Source organism: Geospiza fortis, unplaced genomic scaffold, assembly GCF_000277835.1.
Source record: "Geospiza fortis unplaced genomic scaffold, GeoFor_1.0 scaffold192, whole genome shotgun sequence".
In the NCBI taxonomy this organism is placed as follows: domain Eukaryota; kingdom Metazoa; phylum Chordata; class Aves; order Passeriformes; family Thraupidae; genus Geospiza; species Geospiza fortis.
Window position 1 is genome coordinate 8,404,425 of NW_005054315.1, and position 21,284 is coordinate 8,425,708.

Consider the following 21,284-nt stretch of genomic DNA (forward strand, 5'->3'; position numbering starts at 1 on the left):
AAAGCTCTGTTACAGCACTTATAAAATATCCTCTTGATCTCATTGCTTACTGTAATCCATAAGCTTTTGACTTTATTTTGTATAAAACAAAAATAAATACTACACTTTTCAGATAATATAAATGCATGAGCTTTTCCAAAGTGAAACATTTGCATCAGTTATAGCACTAGAGTGAAAAATAATTTCAGCAATCAGAATCTAATTAATTAAAAATTACTACTGTATAAAAGCAGCCACTCCAATATTTAGGATTAGTAAACAAAGCTATTTGAAATACCTGTTTTGGCTGTAGGTAAGTAATGAATATAACTGCCCATCTGTTATGTGCAAGTAACCAAGGTTATAGCAACAACATTCATTTTGCTTTTCTTTATCTTTTTTTTTTCCTTTTTTTCTTTTTTTTTTTTTAAAGAAAGGAAGCATGTTCATCTGTTTCTTATTAATTCTCTGTACTTCTTACCAGGCATATTTTTCCTAGCGTTTCTCTTTTAGAAAGCAATGGAAGACAGCCAGAAACTGAAGGTACATTTGTCTTATTGGAGCTTAAGTCATATTATGTACGTGAGCAGTTGTAGGTGAAACAATCCCAGTAACATAAGGGCACAGTCTGGGTAGGAACATCAGATTCCCACCTGGCATTCTCTCTCATTTTGCTGAGGACAAGAGTTAAAGGTCTTACATTGTGCTGTGGCCCTGGGAAGGTTTTGTTTTGCTTTTTTTATAATGTGAAGGAATACTTTTCTTCTCCTATATCAGCGCATCAGTTGTGACTTTAAACATCTAGGGTCAGTCTGAAAGTCTTCTAGCATACTGCTACTTAGAATAATATCTATTTTCTTTCTGGGTTTCTGGTAATATCAAAACTAATGCCCAGTTCTTGAAAGGTCAGTATGCATTTATGGGAAAGAAAATAAAATGCCAGTAAGGTACATTGAAAATAAGATAATTTTCCAAAAGCATTCAGAATAAAACATTGTGGTAGCCTAAACTCAAATGAGCAAGCACTTAGTTATTTGATTTTGATATTTCATTGCAACTCTTTGCTTCAGCTAAAATCAAAGTATTTTTCCACTACTGAAGTTCCTTTCCTACACAGTGGGAAGAAGTCATAGAAGTCCATAATGCACACGGTATTCTGACTGAAATGCTGCCTAGAATTAAACTGGAACAATACACTTAATCAGATTCACACGTTCAAGAGCTATTTTACAGATTGCAAAGACAGCAGCTTCTGAGTTTATTTAAATGACAAGTGCAATATACACGTATTTGTATCCTGGGCTCACAAACCATTGGCATGTTCTCTCCTAAAGCATTAGTGTAAATTATTTAATTACTATCAATATTTTTCCCTTCCCTTCTTGATTTTTTTTTTCTGGTCATTATAATGATCAACATTATCATGAAGAAAGACCATATCTTGTATAGTAGCTTAGACCACCAGAGGGACGTAGAGTTTTGTCCCTCATTTGTATAACCTCTCTTGAGATGCCAAAAAGGAACCTTTCTCTAATCACAAAAAAACAAAAAAACCAAAAAAAAACAAACCACAGAGGAAATTTTTGAGAGTTTTATGCCTCAATAAATAATTTGCAGGGGGAAGGAAAGAAGACATTAGGCCAAGGAATGTGACATTTATCAGAGGTTAAAGTGAAATACAAGGTGAGGTGCCTGCTGCTTCTTTCACGTGCACCAGCAGGTGTGAAGGATAATTCCAGGATTCAGGCATGTGTTCACTGTGGAAGAAAATAGATATCCTTCTAAGTAGGGCTATGCTGGAAGCACCTCAGAGTGGCCCCATACATCAAAAGTGACCACAGATTCTTGGCTGGCTCTTGAGGACGACCTCCTCCAGACACTGCTGCTTTGACATCTCCTTCCCCAGCAGCTCCTTCTTCTCAGAAGGAGAATCATCCAGCTCTGTCAGAAATCTTTGACATAAGGCCTGACTCTGCCCTCACACTTGAAACTTGTTGTTACTTGAATGTTAATTCCCAGAGGGGAAAGTAGATGTCTTCCTGCTGCTGCCTGCACTCTGGCTGCGCTGAAGATAACACTTGCTTGGGACTTAGCTTTCCTGCAGTGACAAACCAGGAAAAAAGGCAGACAAGCAAAACAGCAGAGTTGCAAGTCTCAACTATTCCATTTGAGCAAGGTGGTTCCCTGGCAGCCTGTGATGGCCTCCATCCCAAATCCCCTGGAATTTTGATCAGGAGCAACCCCTGGCCCTTTGGCATGTTGGGATGAGCGGAGTCCCACAGGTCTCTCTGCAGTGCAGCACAAGGCTACCCCAGCCCCAGTACCCTTCTGAACCAGTGCAGTGAATAACCCTCAGATTAAAACAGGTCAGGGTTTCTAAAGAGCTGTTGGAGATTTGGAAACACAGTCACGTTGACGTTGGCAGATGTTGTACATCAATGCCCTCCAGACCACTCTGTATTTTCCTCTTCATGTAAGTAAGCCTGCACAGCCCCCCCTTTTCCCCTGTAACTGAATGGCCCATCACCCCAGGCTGCAACCCCTTGTTCCTGGAGAATGAAACCAGCTGGCTTGCTGAGGCATTTCTCAATATCCCAAACCCATCCTCTTTTCCTTTCATTGTGTCTCTACCTGTCACATTCTTTGTAGAGAAAGGAACAAATGCATTAATTAAAGAGCAGTGAGCACTCCTGCCTGAGCCCACCCCTCACTGCCTCCACAACCTCACAGAGATTTCACTAAAATGTATTATTAGGTTCTGCAAAGTGACTTCCTGACCGTATGTGCCCTTTTCAAGTGCAGAAGCCCTAAGCGGTGCTGTGTGTTTTTCAGAGCTGCTTTGAGTACCACTTCATTTCTCTGGCTTTGTTTACAAGATTGTATCTACTTATCTCTTTACCAGTGCCCAAATACCTCAAAGCCAGGTTCATTTTAAAAAATCTGAAAGCCCATGCATAATGTCACTTACTGGCCTGAATTTTGCACATTCTGAAAAAAGTGTAAAGGCTGTGTTTGCACATGAGCTTGTCTGTGCTTGTCTCTCCATCCTTACGCTAAGTTTGCCAGACTATGTAAAGAAATCCTATCCCAAACAAGGGTGCTTTTAAACATGGTCTGAAGTGCTCTGCTAACATGGTGTACAAAAGCTCATTCTGTGCTGAATTTGTGTCAAAGTGCTTTTGAGATAAATTACAATTTAATGTAACACCTCTTGTGAGCTTTGAGTATTTTACTTCTATTCTTACTCTCTTCAAGAGGGGCCTTCAAGTGGTCCAGTTGTGGAATTTTTCTTTCAACCACCATTGTTTTCATGATGGAAATGAGGTGTTAAGGAGAAATATTCCTCAAAAACATCCATACTTAAAATTTATATACCTTACTTAAGACACTTAGTGCAAAATGGAATCCCTGTAACATAAACATCCCCTCCTCAGCCCAAGCCAGGTGACAGTGTGTCCTGCTCTGGCTGTGGCTTTGTGGATGGGGACTGAGGCCCTTACCTGAGAGTGAAAGCTGTCTGGGCGCCAGTGAAGACTTTCAGGCACAGAGGTTATACCTGCACTGCTCCTGCTTTACAAGGTAGACCTGTACTGGCAACCTGATACAGCCTTGTATCAGCCAGATCCCTCTCTAGGGGGGAAAAAAGCAAGCAAGCAAGCATTTTATGATGACCTGGTTATTTTTCCTATCCCCAGTGTTAGGAGCACGTTTGTAGTCTGATGGTAGTTCCAAAAGGGGCCACGAGCCCCAGGCAGGCAGTGCTTTTCTTGGAAAGCAACACTTCTGAAATTAAAAACAGACAGGGAAAATAAAGATGGTCTAAGATGTACAAGCAAGGAGAGTTTGAAGGATCAGTGCTGCCGTTTGCTATTCCTTGTGTGTGGATGGTACTGGATTGTAGTCCTTGTCTCACACTGCCACACAGCCCAAAGGCTTCTAAATATCCTGGTCGCTTCTAATGACAAGCTCACAAAATACTTTTTAATATGTTAATACAAAAATCCAGGACACTGATAAATACACAGAGGTATCTAGAATGTTTCGTTATATGCTTTTGATTTTTCAGCTTCCATTTAGGAGAAGAACTAAACTGCTAAAGCTAAAGTAAATGTACTTAACTACCACATCACTAGCAGAAATTCATGCACTCAAGGAAGAGCAGGAAGTCACACCTTGGGAGTTCTCCTTTTCACACAAGCATACCACTTTCTGGTTAAATCACTATCAGTGCAGATTTCATCACATAGGTGCCAAATCCCAGATCTGAGCTTTCTATTTTCATGCACTGCTTTCTGAGGCATGGCCTAAGCAGATCCAATTAAAAGAATGAGCAATTATAAGATTGTTTGGATCCCTGTAAGTGACGAGATCCAAGGCCAATATGGATCTTGTGGTGCCTGCATTGATATGGCCATCAAAGATTTGCTGATTTGGGAGATGGCAGAGAGCTTTTTCCTGACAATGGACATACTTTGAGATAAAACATAGGCAAGTCCTTCTGGGAGATTGTCAGGTCCCTCCAACTCAATGAGTGTCCTGTATATTCGAGGTGTCTGCACTGCCAAGAGATTTTGCTGAGTTTGATACGTTGATTTTACAGAGGAGAAACATTGGCACAAGTAGAAGGAAATGTGGGAAAAAAAGCAAGAGGAGAATCTTTAAGAGAGGAACTAGCAAGAATTTGTGCTCCAACCCCCAGCCCTGTTCTCACCCACCTCCATTCCCTGAAAGGTGCCGTGGGGAGATGGGGAAGCAGCTGTGACAGCAGCAGCAGGCAGGGGCTGTGCGCACACGAGGAGCTGAGGAGGGCGTGCTGGGGCTCGGTGCTCTTTTCAGACGCAGCACACCATGGAGCCCATGGAAGAGTCATGCTCTGCAGGCACGCTCTTGGAAGATCTAGGCACAAGTACAAGGAGGTGGTTTGAAATTACTACATATGTCTTCTTGCCATACTTACACTCCAGGGACCACCCACGGCACAGGATGTGTTTGAATTGCTCACCAGGCTTTCTTCTGGAGCTGAGATGAAATTACAGATTCTTTTTTCCCAGAGTGCAAGAAAAATTAGCAACTTTCTGAATTATTACTATTATTACCAAGGCACTTTTTAAAAATAGGTCCTATTCTCTAAGACCTTTCAAGCACTGGAGGAAATCTTTGCACGTCTTCAACTCCTTTAACTCCTGGTTGCTTAATCTTAGATTGTAAAAAAAAATCTATGGAGATAAAACCAGATTCCTCTTCTTTGTGAACCAGTTTAATCAAGTTGGGGAAAGGATATGGGTAGGCAGGATGAAACCCTCATTAGAAAAGATGCATTATTTTCTATATGTACATGACAGTGAAATCCTGTGGATACTCTTGTGCACTAAGAAAATATATTTTAGCTTTAATTGTTTCAGTCAATGTCAATTTTACAACAAACATACAATAAAGTAAAAGTGGTCTTTGGGAAACATCACTGAACCTTATTTTGTGCTGCAGTATTGCCAGTGTAAACATCTACTTCTGTTTTGTAAGCTCAAAGCCAAATGGACAAAAATCTGCTCTCAGGGTACTGACCTGTCAGCATCAAAAATATTCTTTTTAGAATATAAAATTGTTTGTCAATGATTGTAATAACAAGAATCTTTGCAAAATCCATTATTACTCTAACAAACATTTTCATATAGGCAGCAATAGTAGGAAATTAATTAAAAAGTTAGCTGATAGCAACTGGATAAGATACAGTGTCACAGCTACAAAGTTCCTGGGATAAAATATATTTTCTTTCTATTTACATTATTAAATATTTACAGTAGCTCTGAGAAAATATCCAATCTAAAGCATTTTGATAAGTTACAATTCATTCTGCTTGCTTTCCAGGATGCTAGAAGATGACCTCAAGTTAAGCAGTGATGAAGAGGAGAATGACCAGGTAAGAACCAGACAAGTAACGTGTCACTTGAAGCATGTTTCATGTCGAGACTGAGCTACTGCAAATATTTTGCTAATGCTTTTTCTAAACATACAGAAAGGTTATCAAAATACATGGCAGTACTGGAAGTGGAGTAACAGATGTTGCTGCTCAGAGCCAGCCTGCATGTGCTAACTGCTGGATTGGTCAGGAACAGGCTGCAGTGCTCTTGATTTATTACCTTGATGCGACCCAGAAGGTTTTTGTATCAGCTTCCTTCTGATTTTAATTTGTTTTGTTTTAAAGAGTGGCCAAGGAGGGGAGAAACAGGAATTCTGGATTAAGGGTTCAGGCCAACTTTGCAATCATGAGCTGGCCCTGGGGATTAGCTGCTGGGCTGCTTATCTCTTACCTGCCTCTGGCATCCCCCCAGCCCTGGCCTCTCCTCTGAGCATTTTTGGTCCTGACTCTGCGTGGCCCATGCCTGCTAAGAAAGCTAAAGAAAACTGAGAAAAAGCCTTGGCTGTGCATTTGATTCACTCTGTAACACAGTGATTACAGCAACTGTGTTTTAGACACCCTAAACTACCTGACTGGCAGCAGATATACCATCCAATGTTCTCCATGTGTCAGGGGGTCAGGGGAGCTGGGTTTTGTTGGCTGTAGGAGGTGTCACCCAATTTTTCCTTAAAATATTGTTGTGTTTTGTCTAAATAATTAAGGATTCAGTAGAATAGGGCTGGAGCTTGACTTTCCCATGACCAGTTGAGTGCCTTGTTGCCAGGCAGTGCTATGCTCTGTTCTTCTCAGTATCCTGGCGTGGATGATTTGGTTGGGAATGAGAGGCCAAGACCCCCTTCCTGTCCTTCTTTCCCAAAAATGCACAACCCATGCCTTCACCAGAGTATATGAGGACAGTACTGCTCCTGGCTGCATCTCACAGATACAATGTGGTTTTCTGTCCTGGTATTGGCTGGGATAGAGTCAATTTTCTTCCTAGTAGCTGGTACAGTGCTGTGGTTTGATTCAGTGTGAGAACAGCATTGGTAAGTCCCTGATGTCTTAGTTGTTGCTGAGCTTACCTCAAGTCAAGGACTTTTCAGTGTCTCCTGCTTCACCAGTGCACCAAAAGCTGGGGGAGCCTGTGGCCAGGACAGCTGCCCCAAACTGGCCAAAAGGATTTCCCTTCCACAAAACATCATTTCCAGTACATAAACTGGGGGGAGTTTGCTGGGAGGCACCAGTCACTGCTTGGGAATGGGCTGGGCATCAGTCAGTGGATGCTGAGCAATCATATTTTGTATCACTTGTCCTTCTTTGGAATTTATTTCTCTCTTTTTGTTGTCTCCCTTTTTATTGCAATTATTATTCTTACAATATCTTTATTTTATTTATTTAATTTCAACTGTTTAACTGTTCTTATATCAACTCACAAACTTTTTTTTTCTCCTGCCTCTCCTCCCCATCCCACTGGGGCAGAGGGAGTGAGCAAGCAGATGCATGGTACTTTTGCTGGCTGGGGCAAAGCCATGTGAGCTTCAAATGTAATTATTTCAGTCATGGGTAACTGGAGTATCTAGATGGGTAGGCTGAATGGATGTGTAGACTTTTGAAATTCAGAAACTTAGACAAATAATTCTAGGTTCATATGATAGGCATGATTTTCTTTAACTCTTGTTATTAGATGTCTCTGTTTTACAATATATTCCACACAGCAGGTAAATCAAAACTTTTTAATATTTATACTAAGCCATTGTTTCATCTATTTTGAGCAGAACTTCTTGGTGTTAAGATGCAGCACATAAATTCTATTATTTACATATTTATTCAATTTCTTTTTGTTTAACATATTTCATGCTGAAACACTTCACATTTAATTACTCTTCCTGCTTGTCTAGGTAGTTTAAAATACAGCTCACAGACAGCATAGGACAAAGTAAAGTGAGGGATAGAAGGGATGTCTGAAGAGTAATGAAAGCAGACCAGGGTGCCATGACATTGCAGCCAGGGGCTGGGTGATAGGGGAGGCACGAGCTGCTGGCCACGAGAGATGTCCTTCAGGCAGGGAGACAGGATCCTGGGTGAGGGATGTCAGAGTGAAACTGGCTGGGAGAGCCAGAGAGAAAAAATGCTGGTTTGCTTCATAGCAATCAGAGAAGGACATGTGAAAGTGTTTATTGTGCATAAACAACATGAGTAGGTTTAGGCAGAGAAGGGATTGTGGAAAAGTCCTGCTGATCTGGCAGGCACACGTGGGCCTCTGGTTTAGCACTATGACTTGTAATTATTGACATCTTCTGTGTGTTCATGTGCTGTGCCAGGGCTCCGCTCAGTCACCAGGGCTCCAAGATGCAGCTGATACCGGCTGGGTCTGTCACCTCAGTGCTCCAGCGAGCTCTGCAGAGCCAGGACAGGGCTCACCACCCACACGGCAAAGAGCAGGGCTGAGATGCCACGACTCACTTCTAATCATCACAGGCCCTGGCATGAACAGCCTTTGGAAATTATTTATTTATTTGGTCCCCTTTTCTAGTCCCAATTTTTTTCCTAGCTTGGCTCTACAGACAAAAATCTCCCAGAGGCCACAGGCTGGCTCCTGCTGTATGAAATGCTTTGTAGAATCTTAGCTGAGACCTGCAGGTTTGCTTAATGAACAATCCTAAATAAATATACCTGCTGAAAAAACAAAACACTGCCTTTCTATCCACCTTGCAGGAAATAGACACAAAAAAGAGTAACACAGACTCTCTCTTCCAATAACTGCTCAGATGGACCTGTGTTTAAATGTCAGCAGAACTCGTTTCCTTTTACTTCCTAACTCAGAGGCTCTTTAATCTCATATCTCCTGAGCTCAGAAACAGGAAAGAAAAAAAAAATCAGAGATTAATGGATAGGAACAGTACATGAGAGATTCCCAGATATTCCTCATGGAATAAATTAACCTTTGAGCAGACTCATTCAAGAAGTCCAGTTTCTCAAAGAGCTGAAGGTGAGCTGTACATAAGCTTGGAAGCTTTTAATTTTGCTGATTTCTAAATGGGGAAGTTCGGGAGAAAAACTTTGAAAACTTTGGAGGAGATTTTGCATTGAAGTCTGAAATTGCCAAGCAGCGAATGGGAAGTGGTGCAAAGGGGGACAGGTGCTTCTGTGCTCCCAGGGCTGGTGTTTGGAGTGCTGTGACCAAACCAAGGAATGTGAGCCATGGATGAGGGAGGCCAAATGTAAGACAGAGGCATGATTAAAAGCTTTGAGACTGCAGTGGGCAAAGCATTCCCAGCCCTTCCCTCAACACCAGCAATTAAGGTATTGAGATTCACAGACCCAGGAGAAGCCAAAGAGGCTGGGTTTGAGCTGAGTACATGTGCACCCACAGTAATTATATTATCCACACATATTAGTCTCGTAATTTTAATTACATAAATGTATTTTTCCTCTTTAATGAGCATAGTTTATCCATTTAAACTGATCGTTTCAATTTTACAGGCAGTGATCATAGGATCTAATATGCAGAGAGAAAATTTCCTGTTGGCATATTTTACACCACACAGATTGAAGAAAATATACTTTTTAATCCTCAATCAATATCTGAAGAGCATGCAATTAGCAGATACCAAGGTAGTTAACATAAATCTGCAAGTTAAAGAGCCAATTCATTCTGATTTATAACACATAGAGTAATAATTTCATCATCATCTCTCCCAGAAAGCATCTGAAGCTTTGTAGCATGAAGATGTCAAAATTGTACTTAAGATTGTTCAGACTACTGAATTGTAGTGGTTATTGCCTTTTGGCTCTTTGAAGTGTGGCATAGCACATGAAACAGTCCCCATTATAATACCCTGCTCTTCTCCGTAGAGGTCACTGGATAACTTAAATCAGTCTTGGGTGAAATATTAAAAGGAGATTGTCAATTGTAATGTGAACAATTCTCTTTTTCCCCCCCTCACTTGTCCTTTTACATCATGAACATTTTGTAATAGAAAATAATTCCTTTAAAGGGAGAAAGATCCCTGGCATCATTTGTGCAATTCGTGTCAATCAATAGCCAAATAAATTAACTGACTGCTACGCATACATGGAATAATAATCTAACATATTTTTGCAACCCAAGTCTGCTTCCTCATATGCATTTTTTTTGCACAGGATCAGGTTGGTTGCCGCTGAAGTTTTGTGGCTGTGAAAATTTATTACCCACAGAGTCAATCTGCATTCTGGCTGCCAAGTCTGAATAAATAGAGTCATTGTGCTTGTCTGGAATATGTAACCAAAGTTCATCGAGTCAGCTTGACTTTCACATCCCACGAGATTCATAAAAGCCAACACCCTGGTATGTGCTCTTGATTCCTGCCAAAATTTTGTAAAATTGTATAAACAGAAGTTGAAGAAGCGATCAGAACACACTCCCAGGGACATGGCTCTGCACTCTAGCCCTGGCTGATCTCAAAAGGGAAGACACAAAATTTTTCTTTTCAAAGAAAAAATAGTATGACTACTCTCCTGTGGCGACAGGTAACTGCAGGGGTTTAAGACGCCCCCCCTTGCAGGGTGCACAGGGAGGCAGCAATCAATCCTCTCAAGTTCCTTCATTTTGCTCATGTGTTCGCACTGAAGGAAGAGATCAGGCAGCATTTGCCTGCAAGTGGCCACCTTCCTCAGGAGAGGAGAAGGACAGACTGGTCCTGCAGGGTGTGAGTGGTGTAAGTGAAACCAGCCCCGCCGCAGGCAAGCCAAGACCAACAGAAAGCCTTGTCATTTCACAGGAGACCTCAGGGGAAGAGCAGCCTCAGAAAGTTCACAGCTTTAGCACAGTAAAATAAAAGTCTTGTCAGCCTGATCTGACTCACCACTGGAGCCCCATAGGGTGCTGGAAGCCCACCCAGCCGGGTGCCTTCCTGGGCATCTTGGGGTTGCCTCCCACCCATGGCAGCCCAGGGACAGTTGGGGTGGGCTGCTGGCCCTGGGGGGACTTGTCCGTGCTTCAGCATCACCCTGGTCATCGTCAAGCCATAAAAACTGATGCTGATTCGAGTTACACTTGTAGCTCCCATTGGAATACACATGCCTACATTTTGTGCCCGTCATGTACGTGTTGAGGGTTACCAGGGTGCATTGCTGGAAATGCATCCTTCTTGTAGGACTGTCTGCAGCACAGGCATTTAGGACAAGCCAAATCTGTCACAACACTGCAACAGGACAAAAGTCCATCTATGTGCTCAATGGCAATCGGTGTGGGACTTTCCCCTCTCACTTCTGGATATGGAGTGGCAATCAACAAAAAGAGGAAAATCATCCTGAAAATGAACAGTCACACATCTACCTTCTCCCAGAAGGAATGATTCTTAGTAGAGTCATTATAAACAGTACTTCTGCATATGAAATTTAATATTTCAGCTAATTTGAAGCCATCTGTAATGAATTCTGAAACAAATTGATAAAGGAGCAAAGCTTTCTTTCTGTAAGACCTGTTAGGAGAGCACTTTCCAAAGTGAAAGATTAACTGAGCAGAGGACCAAGGCAGGAATATCTAGAGAGAAGAGTTTTATTGGGCAAATTGCAACACAACACTGCATAGCCCTGTGCATTATTAGAACCATTTTTAGACAGTGCTAATTGTGTTCACGCATGCCATGTCCAAATATTTTACCCACATTATGTAATTTTAGTGTTGTATTCCCTTTTATTCACCTCTTCATCAGGCAATACTTGATCCTTGATCAGAAAGGAAAATGAGTGAAAAAGGAGATGAGAATGCTTAGGTCTAGAGAAAAAGCACAGAGCCTGCATCATTTCTGCAAATGAATTTCTCTTAAAAAAAAAAAAAAGCCTCGACAAACTTGGAGGAAAATATCTTTCTGATGAGAAGTTTTTCACTCCACTGAGCACAGAAAATTTATTTCATGAAGTCTGGCTACACACAAGTCTGACTGCAACCAAAACCATACAAATCAGAGATAAGCGAAAGTGGAAGAAATTAAGTTTTGGGTAAAGGAATGGCTGGGACCTCAGGTGGTTTTTTTACTTAATCCAAATGCTTTGTTCAGCCCCCTGTCACTATAATGTGAGTGTGTTTTTAGACTGGAGGAATAGGCACTGTAACAGCCTTACTTAACTTGGGTAAGTCCATTATTTCCTGTGTATTAGAGAAGCAATTATTTTGGTATCCAACTTAACTAGAATCCAGAGTAAGATTTAAGCCAGCTGAGCCAAGGTTTTTTGTGGTTTGCCAGCTCTGATTTTAAAATCTCCGTGACATCTAAATTTGCACTTCCACAAGGCATGACAAGAAGACTGAGATTGCCTCACTGAAACTGTCAGATGAAACAAAATAAGAGCTCAGTCTTGTCCTGCCAACTTGGCTCACATCACTGCCTATCTTACAAAATCAGATTCTATGGCTGGCAAGCAGGATCAAGCTCTAAATTTGAATGCCACCACTATAAATGACAGTGAAAAAAGTTAGAGACCTGCTTGGATCTTGGACATGCACAAAATTTGGGGACATTTGAACATGGCACTTTGATCTACCTGCTTCTTAGTAGAAAAACTCCAAAATAGATAGGAAATGAAATTTAAAGTGTAAGGGCATCTTCCTTGTCTCTTCATGTGGATGCTGTGTCTAAGCTAAGTTTTAGCTTGGTAAATCTCCAAAGCCTGCCCTTTTCCACTCATATCACTTTTTTTCCAAGACTTCTTTCTGTATCTGATGTAACATTCTTAACCCCATCTTCTTGAAATATTTTCTTAGAACTTTTTCCCCTTGTGAAGAAGAATTACTGCATGAACATCTGTTTTGACTGGCGTGGGAACATATCCTACTGCAATCAATTCAGCAGTGTTGGCTAACTTGAGCCATAAGGAAGGATTAGATCCAACATTTCCAGGCTGGATTTTGCTTGTCCCTGTCTCTCATAAGCCTTCCAGACTGTGCAGTTTTCCTCCTGCTGCAGAGAGCCCTTGCTGCAGCCAGACACTGTGCCTGAGTCTTGGTCCTGCTCAAGCCTGGCCACTGAGCTCTGTTTGCCTTCAGGCAAGTGCATTCCAGCATGCCTGCAAGAGAAGGGTTAAACAACGAGCAGTTACTAATAATCAGTGCTGTTTGTAACATCCCCGCTGTTAAAGGCTGTGTCTCTCTCACACGTGTGCACACACTCAGGCATGCACACACTCACAGTCTCACAGCCTCCCCAGGAGCTGCCTCTTGCTCCCTGCAAGGCAGAAGGACAAGCTCACTTCTCTCCCCTTGGCCACTGAGCCCAGGCAGGGGTGATGCCAGAATGGGGAGCTGTGTGAGGGAGATGTGGTGCACAGGGAGACAACAGAAACAGAGAGAGGCAGCTGAGAGCATGTCAGAAAACAAAATGAACACAAAAGGGGAAAGGGATTAAGGGGAAAAAATTAATGAAGAAAATAAATTGTGGGGAGAAAGACATTATAAAGGGAATAGAAGCTATATTAGAACATGATGAGAAAAGAGTAAAAAGATTGAGAAGCCAATCCATCAAAAGTACCATTTAAGAAAAAGAGACTGAGGAACCATTGCTACAATTTCTCATGCACCTAGGATGAAAACTGCCTCCTCTGAAGTCAGTGAGAGTTTAACCACTGGTTTCAATCAGCCTAGGATGTTACCCCTGTCTTTTTTTTTAATTTCCTTGCACAATCCAAGCAGATACTTGGGTAGTAGGAAATGCATCACAGTTGATTGACATAGCACATCCCTGGGAAGTGTTACCACTATTGGGGGAATTTAGGCTTGTCTCTCCCCTATTTTCACGTATTTGGACTTCTCAAAAAAAATCTACTTTAATTTCTGAGCTTTCAGACTTCCCAATAAATCTTTTAAAGCCCGTGGCACAACACTGACAATTCTTGTCTGCAATAGCCTAAGTGCAAGCAGCACTTCCACCAAGTTACTTTTTCCTGGATAAGGAGACTACTTCTGTTGAGACAGAAGGGGTTTTCCAAGGTGACCGCTGCTTTGTTTGCCATGACTGAGACCTTCCTAACACTGGAATTGGAAATTAACCATTTTATTAATGTAAAATAACAAGGATTTTTCTTCTACTCATCTCCACTGGAAAAGATTAAAGTTAGCTCGTCTGTGTTGGAACCTTGCATGGTTTTTGGGGCCAGACTGCAGGAAAAATCTGAGCAGATGCAGGACACAAGACTCAGCATTTACAGATTTATAAAATTCTCTGTATGGTTAATACCCATGCTGATTATACAGCAATTTAGAGATCCAAATCACTTTACAAGTAGTAACTACTTAATACAATGCCCCTGAGAGGTATTTAGGTAGAGCTAAGCAAGAATTATTATCTCTCTACAACTGACAGGGAGACTGTGACTGAGATGTGGTTTGTTTGAAGCCGCACAGCAAGTCAGCTGCAAAGTCAGGATTAGCACTTGGGTCTTTCACTCCCAGGTGCCATGTTCAAGTCACTAGACTGTGTTGCCCCTGCAGATTAATAAGGATTAATGGGCAAAGCAGAGTAGAAAGAACAATGTATGCCAAGAATATAATAATAAAACTCCAGGGTGAAAAATTAATACTGAGGTGTTGAAAGGCCTCCGAGAAATCATGAAATCCAGAAGGAGTTTTACAGTTTCTTAAAAGATGTGGCTCTGATGATAACCAACTCCAAAATGGGAAGAAAGGAAGACCCTTTTAAGTCTTACAGTCTGTAAATCTTAAATAAATATGAACCAGACAGTGAAAATCACATTCATACCTTTATATTGCAAATTTACAGAGAAACACTCAAGCTGCAGTTTACAAGTGATTTTAAATCCCTCAGAAATCCACACTGGAAAGCAATCCTCAAGCAAAGCCCCTAGGAGCAGTGGGGAGTACAGAATGATGCAGTGAGAGAAGGCATGTCAGGAATCACCTACGATAAATTGCCTGACCTGATCTGCTCAGGCAACTTCCTGTGGCCACAAGATACTCATGGGCATTTAACCACAGCAAGTCTGTGGGTGCAGCAGGTTCCCATTACCTCTGTTTTCAGCCCTGATGAGCAGCTCTGCACTCTTCAAGGAGAACACTGAAAACTGGGCAGGGTTTCAAGACATGGGAGAAAGATGCTCAACGCATTGGGAGAACATGCCTTGGAGTGAAAGATACCCTCAGGATGAACTGAGCCTGTCCAGAGCAGGGCTGCTGGCTGGAACACAGCCTAGAAACACCTGGACAGGGAGGGAGAGGAGCTGGGAGGCTGCAGGGCTGCTCTGCCTCACAGGCACAGGTCTAACTTCCAGCACAAGAAGGTGTTTATAAACTCACCTTAGTGTGGAAGGAGGAAAACTCTGCTTGTTGTTCACAATAAGAGAAGTTTTGCTCTGGGTCCACAAGAAGCACCCAGGTTTGAAGCAGAAAAAAAAAACCACTCTGTGGAGTCTCATCACCCAAACTGTGGCATGCAATCAGGTTGTGCCCTTCACAAAAATTTCTTCCTGGCTTCACTGGCTTTAGAATAAACTGCATATAAGCTAAAAACAAACAAAACCTTTGGAAATTAAAACAGAATCAACATGGAAGACGTGTGAAGAGTGAAATGTGAAAGAAGACAGATATAAGAGTGTTTTTCCTGGTTTGGTTCCCAAATGGCAGTATATACTAATGACATCTTTCCTTAACCCTGACTTGGAAAAAGTGTGCAGCTCATTAACTGCAGTCCAATACAGGGTGACATCCAGCACTCTGGGTGGTTGCTAATATGAGAGCTGCTGACTTAGAGCATAAATGGTTCACTGCACAGCTCTAGGGCAGCACCTACCACCCAAGGAAGACAAACAAGATGGTCTGGAAGCTGTGCAATTTACTCATGCACAGGCAGCATGTGTTGCTTCACTGTCCCCAAAGAAATGGTTCAAATTCTCACCACGTGTACACCTGTGCCATCTCAGGGAACTCTCTGCTGTAGCTCCTGTTAACTCCATACAACCACTGTAACTGAGCTCTTCACAAAAACAACACTTAATCCACAGGACAGGCAAGATGGAAAGCAAAATGCCTGAATCTGCCAACAGCCAATTTATTGGCTTTTATTTGCCAAAGGTTGCTGTGGGTGAGGTATAGGAAAATGCATCTACAGTCAGCCTGCAGTGCCTCCAAGACAGTCTTCCAAGCCCAGCAGAACATACTTCAGTAGTTTTCATTTGTTTCTTATCCAAAAATGCCTGTGAGCCCAGCAGTTTATGAAGCAATCCTTTTGCAACAAATTAAAAAAAGAGGGATTTCTGGGGAACACTCTTAACACTCCTGTATCTCCATCTCAATAGCTGTATTCAAGCCGTTCTGCTCACTGCTCAGTCCCAATTACAATGAGCTAGCTCACTGTTCAGTCCCAATTACAATAAAAGTATTTAATTTCCTCTCTGATTTCCCTTCAACAACAGATTGCAACTTGTCACACTTCAAGCTAATTTTGGTAGCTCGTTTAACACACACTGAAACCTAAATATGTTCCCAAGCTCTGGCTCATTGCAATAAAGGATGGAGAAAGGAGATGAAATCTCTGGAGGTTGAGAACCTGACCATAATTACTCCTGGCTGAAAACTTGTTTTGTCTCAGTAGTCTTGGGGTGCAGCTAGAATCTTCCATGAATGATTAATAGACTATAGACAGATCAATGAAACTCTGCCCTAAATGTATCTGAACCAACTCAGCTGGGGATCAAAGAAGTCTAACCAGCCACTGTCCTGTAATTTGCACTTCTTATGTAGTGAAACAGCATAATTCATACCCATTTACTGTGGTTGGATTCTCTAGCTCAAGTACCTGAGACATCTGAGTGATTGGTTTCTTCCCTTCCCTGCTTCCTACTCAGCATTTAAGTTACTTTGTGGTGAGTTGGCCTGCAATATCCATGTTCATATTGAGGAGAATCTTCCTCCATTTAGTAACCCCACTGATTCTAAGAACTGAAAATTCAGGATTATGTTCCTTGCTAGTGAACACATTCTACCACTTATAAAGAGAATATTAAGCTTCCCATAAAGCACTTTTTATTGCTAAGTCTTGGAGATACTTAAATTCTGTCAGCAATATCAAAATTATTTCTTATCCCAAATTTCTATAACCAGCATAGTAACTTCCAGGAATAATAAAGACTGTAGAACATATTCTCAGATTTCTTGATGGATGATGAGTTGGCCTTAGTAAAGTTGTTAACGATGTAAAATAAAATGCAAATTAAATAGCACAATCAAAATGTAGCTATTAAAAAAAATAGTCATGCAGGCATTATATGATACTAAATACCACCCCTTTGCTTACATTGTTAAAAACATAATACCAGCATTTTAGAAACATAACAAATCACAAAAAAAAAAAAGTTTCTATAGCTGTGAGTTCCTGAATGAGTTTGAATGGGATCACAAACTGTTAGCAAGAAGTGAGGGCAGATATTTCCCCCTAAACTGAGCAGCCCAGTCCTGTGGCAAGGTGGGGAACAGGAGAGCAGACTGTAATTAGTGGCTGCAAGTGTTTATACTTGCTAGGGAACTGCTAACTACCTTTAATTACAACAGCTCACTTTCTCCAGGAGAGGGGAGCAATATAGACTGGAATTAAAATTGCTGGATAGTTGCTAACTGCCTTTCATTGCAGGCAATAGATCTGTTTCTCCAGGGAGGAAGAATAAACTTGTGACTGGATCTTATTCCCCCATCATTTAGAAATGGGGCAATTACCAGCTCTGGGGGTCACACAAATAAGCAGTCCAACACAGTTGTATTTCCAGCCTGTGTAAGAAAGAAATCAATAGTCTCATTTAGAGAATGTGTGACCACCAGACGAAGACTGAAGTGCCCCATGCAATCTGCATTGCACCTCAGTGAAGAAGGATGTTTATTAAAGGACTTTAAATGAGAGGGTAATTGAAAAAGTAGAATGATCTCACTGAAACACACTTGTACATTTCTTTCTGTGTCCCTGCCTGTCATCTGAACCCACTTTCTTATCTAGAAGTGATCACCTTTTCAAAGCTTTCAGCAACTGAATGCATCAAGATGGAACCTGAAGACTGGCACTTGAGGCTGCAGCTCCACACAGCGTCTCCTGGCTCAATTAGCACAGCAAATGGGTCAAGACAAGGCACCTCTCCTCCTCCCTCCTGAGGGCAGCTTTCCTCAAGACTGGAAGATAAATTATCCAGCACTTCTTCCTCTCAAAATTAGGGATTTTAGGGAAATACAACAGTGCTATGAACCCCGCTTCCCATATTAGGGGCTTTTAGCATCCTCAAAGTTCATATTTGCTTTCTTGTGGTCTCTTCAATATCCATGAGGCCCATGTCCCCTTCAATGCCTTCTGGCTACCACAGCCACCATGCACCTTTCTCCAGGAGTTCTCTTCAGCTCCAGAAGGGAGTGGAAGCAATGTCAGGCTTGCTGGTGGACATGATCTTATGTCAGCAGCAAAGGTCTCCACTCGTCCCCCAGTGCGGTTCAGATTCCCACATTGCACCCTGTGATGTGACACCCTCTTCCTGGGGAAGCAGCTCAGAAAAGGGATCTAGCTTAGAAATAACACTGGAGGGAAAAAAAAACCAAAAAATGAAGGAAAATTGTTATTTTTTGTCTGGATCAGTTTTCTAACCTGTTCTATTGCACAACCCCATGAGCATCTGTGGTGGCCTGAGCCAAGAGTGGGAAACGAGACGTGTCTTGAGCAGCACTGCCATGTAGTGGCTGTGTGAGATGGAAAGACTGGCTTTGGCTGACATGGGAGGAAAAGACATGAATGCTGTCTACACAACTTGGCCATGGGAAATGGCTCAGATAGTGAGAGAAGCTCCTGAGTTTTGCAGACAAAGATACAACATAGTGCAGGCCTCAGCATCGAAGCTGGGCAGCTTGAAATTCAAACTGGTCATACCCTCCTGCTAGTGGGAGTGATTAGGGATAGGAGCAGAGGAACTCCTGTGGGCCCTGGGTGTTTAAAAAGAGTTTAAGCTATAAGTCATTCTAAAACCTAAGGTTTGGGTATCCTCTGAATTTGAACTTGCAAGACTGTGTGACACTGTCCTAACAACCCCTTTGCAGAGGAGAGAGGAAAAATGATGCCAGCCCATGGGACTGGAGAGTGGCTGCACTCTTTAAAGCCTGTAGCCAGTGGCATGGATAGTTTTGTATATGAGAGCATGGAAATAGTATGACCTCCTGGAAACAGTGAAAAATACCAGAGTTGTCATACCATTTTCCTAACACTAAAAACAATATGTTCGTGCCATGAGAAAACTCCCACTGAGCTGCTGAGACCTTCCAGCCCTTCCCACAGGTTCTCTGCCCACTGTAGAAAGTCAACACTAAGGAAAAACCCTCTAGTGAGCCATGCCACTGTGTCTTCTGACAATCTGATGGGTGATACACATCAAACTACATCTCCCCAGAAACCCAGCAGGCACAAGAGAAGTCCCAAGAAAGTCCAGAAAGTCCCAAGAGAAGAAATCCTGCTTCTAGAATCAAGTGGAAACTCCTCCCACTCCTGTTAGATCTTCGGGGATCGATTCAAGGGATCTTTTCACACCTTTCGGTGAAATACAATGTAACTGCAGCCACAAGTCAGGTTTTCTCAAGTTTTTGCAATTTGTCAGCAGCATTTTTGCCGAGCCAGAAGGGTTACATCCATACTCTGGTGCTGAGCAGGATGCCTGTAAGTCATCGAACTTGTTTGGAAATAGGGATGTGGCCCCCAGCAGGCTGATAAGACAGGAAGAACAGTTTCAAAACGTATTTACTGGTACCTGCAATGAGAAAATAAACTTTCATTTCCCTGCCCCTTGGCTGTCTTTATTGCTTAGCTCTGTGTCATGTGAGGCACAGCCTGGACAGGTGCAGCTGGGGATAGGACACTCTGGGCATGTCCAAGTGGAATGGAGTCTTTAAGGCAGATTTTCAAAACATTATGGATTTCATCTTTGCTTAGCAGCTGGTAACTGTGCCAAAGCCATGAATCACCACTTGAAGTGATTGAAGGAGGGGGAAAAATAATATTAGTAAAGTGGCATACTAGCTCAGGGATAGGCTTTGTAGTCCTATTAAACTTGAGAGGCTACAGTTTCCATTCCCAGACCTGGTGCTTAACACAAGAACAAGAACCATGTTTCCCCACCCCATCCAAAGAGTTGTATTAGGCAAAGACTGAAGAGCAAACCAGCAAAAGGTCAATCCTATTCTGTGGAGGCAAATGCTGCCAGCAGATTAACATGGCAGCGTTCATGAAAAGTCTGCAGCAGCTCTGGCAAGCTTGGCAAAATTTATAATTCATCGCAGAGGAACCAAATATGTGATGTTTGTTTCTGTGGAAGAATGGGAGGAGACTAATGGTAAAGGAGAAGGAGTGGGGGTGTGGAAGTGGGGAGAGGGGAAAGCAGAAAACGGAGTCCTGGAGAATTTTCAGGGACCTACAGAAAAAAATTGTCTAAATAGAGTAGTTCAGACCTCAAATACCGTGCGGTGCTTTGACAGTCTTCTGGGTTTTGGCATTTTAAACAAAGTGCTCTTACATTTACTTGGCTGGAATGTCCATTTGACTATAGACTCTCTGCTACTTTGCTCGTACTTTAACATTTTGGACATGTGACAAAAATGTGTGTAATGCATTTTTTAAAGTGTTGATTGTGCTCGTAATTTTCAAGTCAGAATATAAAATAAACATCTCTGCCCTTTCTTCCAGCAGGCAGCACAGAGATCTGCTCTCCGCGTTCTATCTGACAGGTACATTTTGTCATTTTTATGAACTATAAATTGCTTTATGAAACGTTGAGCCCTATTTATTGTGGCATATAACTCATAATCGGATTTTGTCCCCAAAGTATCTGTGAACTGGGATGTTAAACATTTTGCATGCTTGGATTTGTCATGCATGTGTAGAGTTTATTACTGCAAAAATCACAGTCTTGTTGTATTTCATACAGAGTATGCAGAATCCCTTGTTGTGATACCAAACGAGAGATAAGAAACTTACTGGAGAAGGCATGAATGATGCAGTAAATTCTGAGCTTTAGAGTTTGCTGAGATATATCTGAGCTCATTTCTCAGCAATAAGTACTTCATTTATTCCGAGATGTTCTCTTTTGACTTTTTCCAAATCCTTTCCCTGGGAATTACTCTTCCTTTGATGAGATTCTCTGTATGTTTTATGCACAAAAACAATGCCCTTTTTTACCCCTTAAGTTTTAAGAGATTGGCATATTGGAGGAATTTAATTAATTTTTTCACTTCTGGAACTGCAGCAGTGCTGCAGGCAGATAAGCAGGGGACCAAATCCTCAGTGTTCAAGTTTTACTCAGCTCTTTTTCAAGCAAAAAAATCCATTAACTTCAATGGGAAACTTGCCTGAGTAAGGAATTCAGGATTTGGGCCATAGTAAATGTTATATTTGGGCTGTAGGTCTGC

At 41.9% G+C, this 21,284-nt stretch overlaps 1 protein-coding gene across 1 annotated transcript in view; it reads left to right on the forward strand.

The window, feature by feature from the left end:
- Positions 1 to 21,284, forward strand: part of AFF3 (AF4/FMR2 family member 3) — a 320,892-nt gene that overhangs the window by 224,624 nt on the left and 74,984 nt on the right. Inside the window, exons 8-9 of the mRNA XM_031056148.1 lie at positions 5,845 to 5,896; positions 20,563 to 20,603. Of these exons, the coding sequence (XP_030912008.1) occupies positions 5,845 to 5,896; positions 20,563 to 20,603 (93 nt within the window). The remainder of the gene's footprint in view (positions 1 to 5,844; positions 5,897 to 20,562; positions 20,604 to 21,284) is intronic.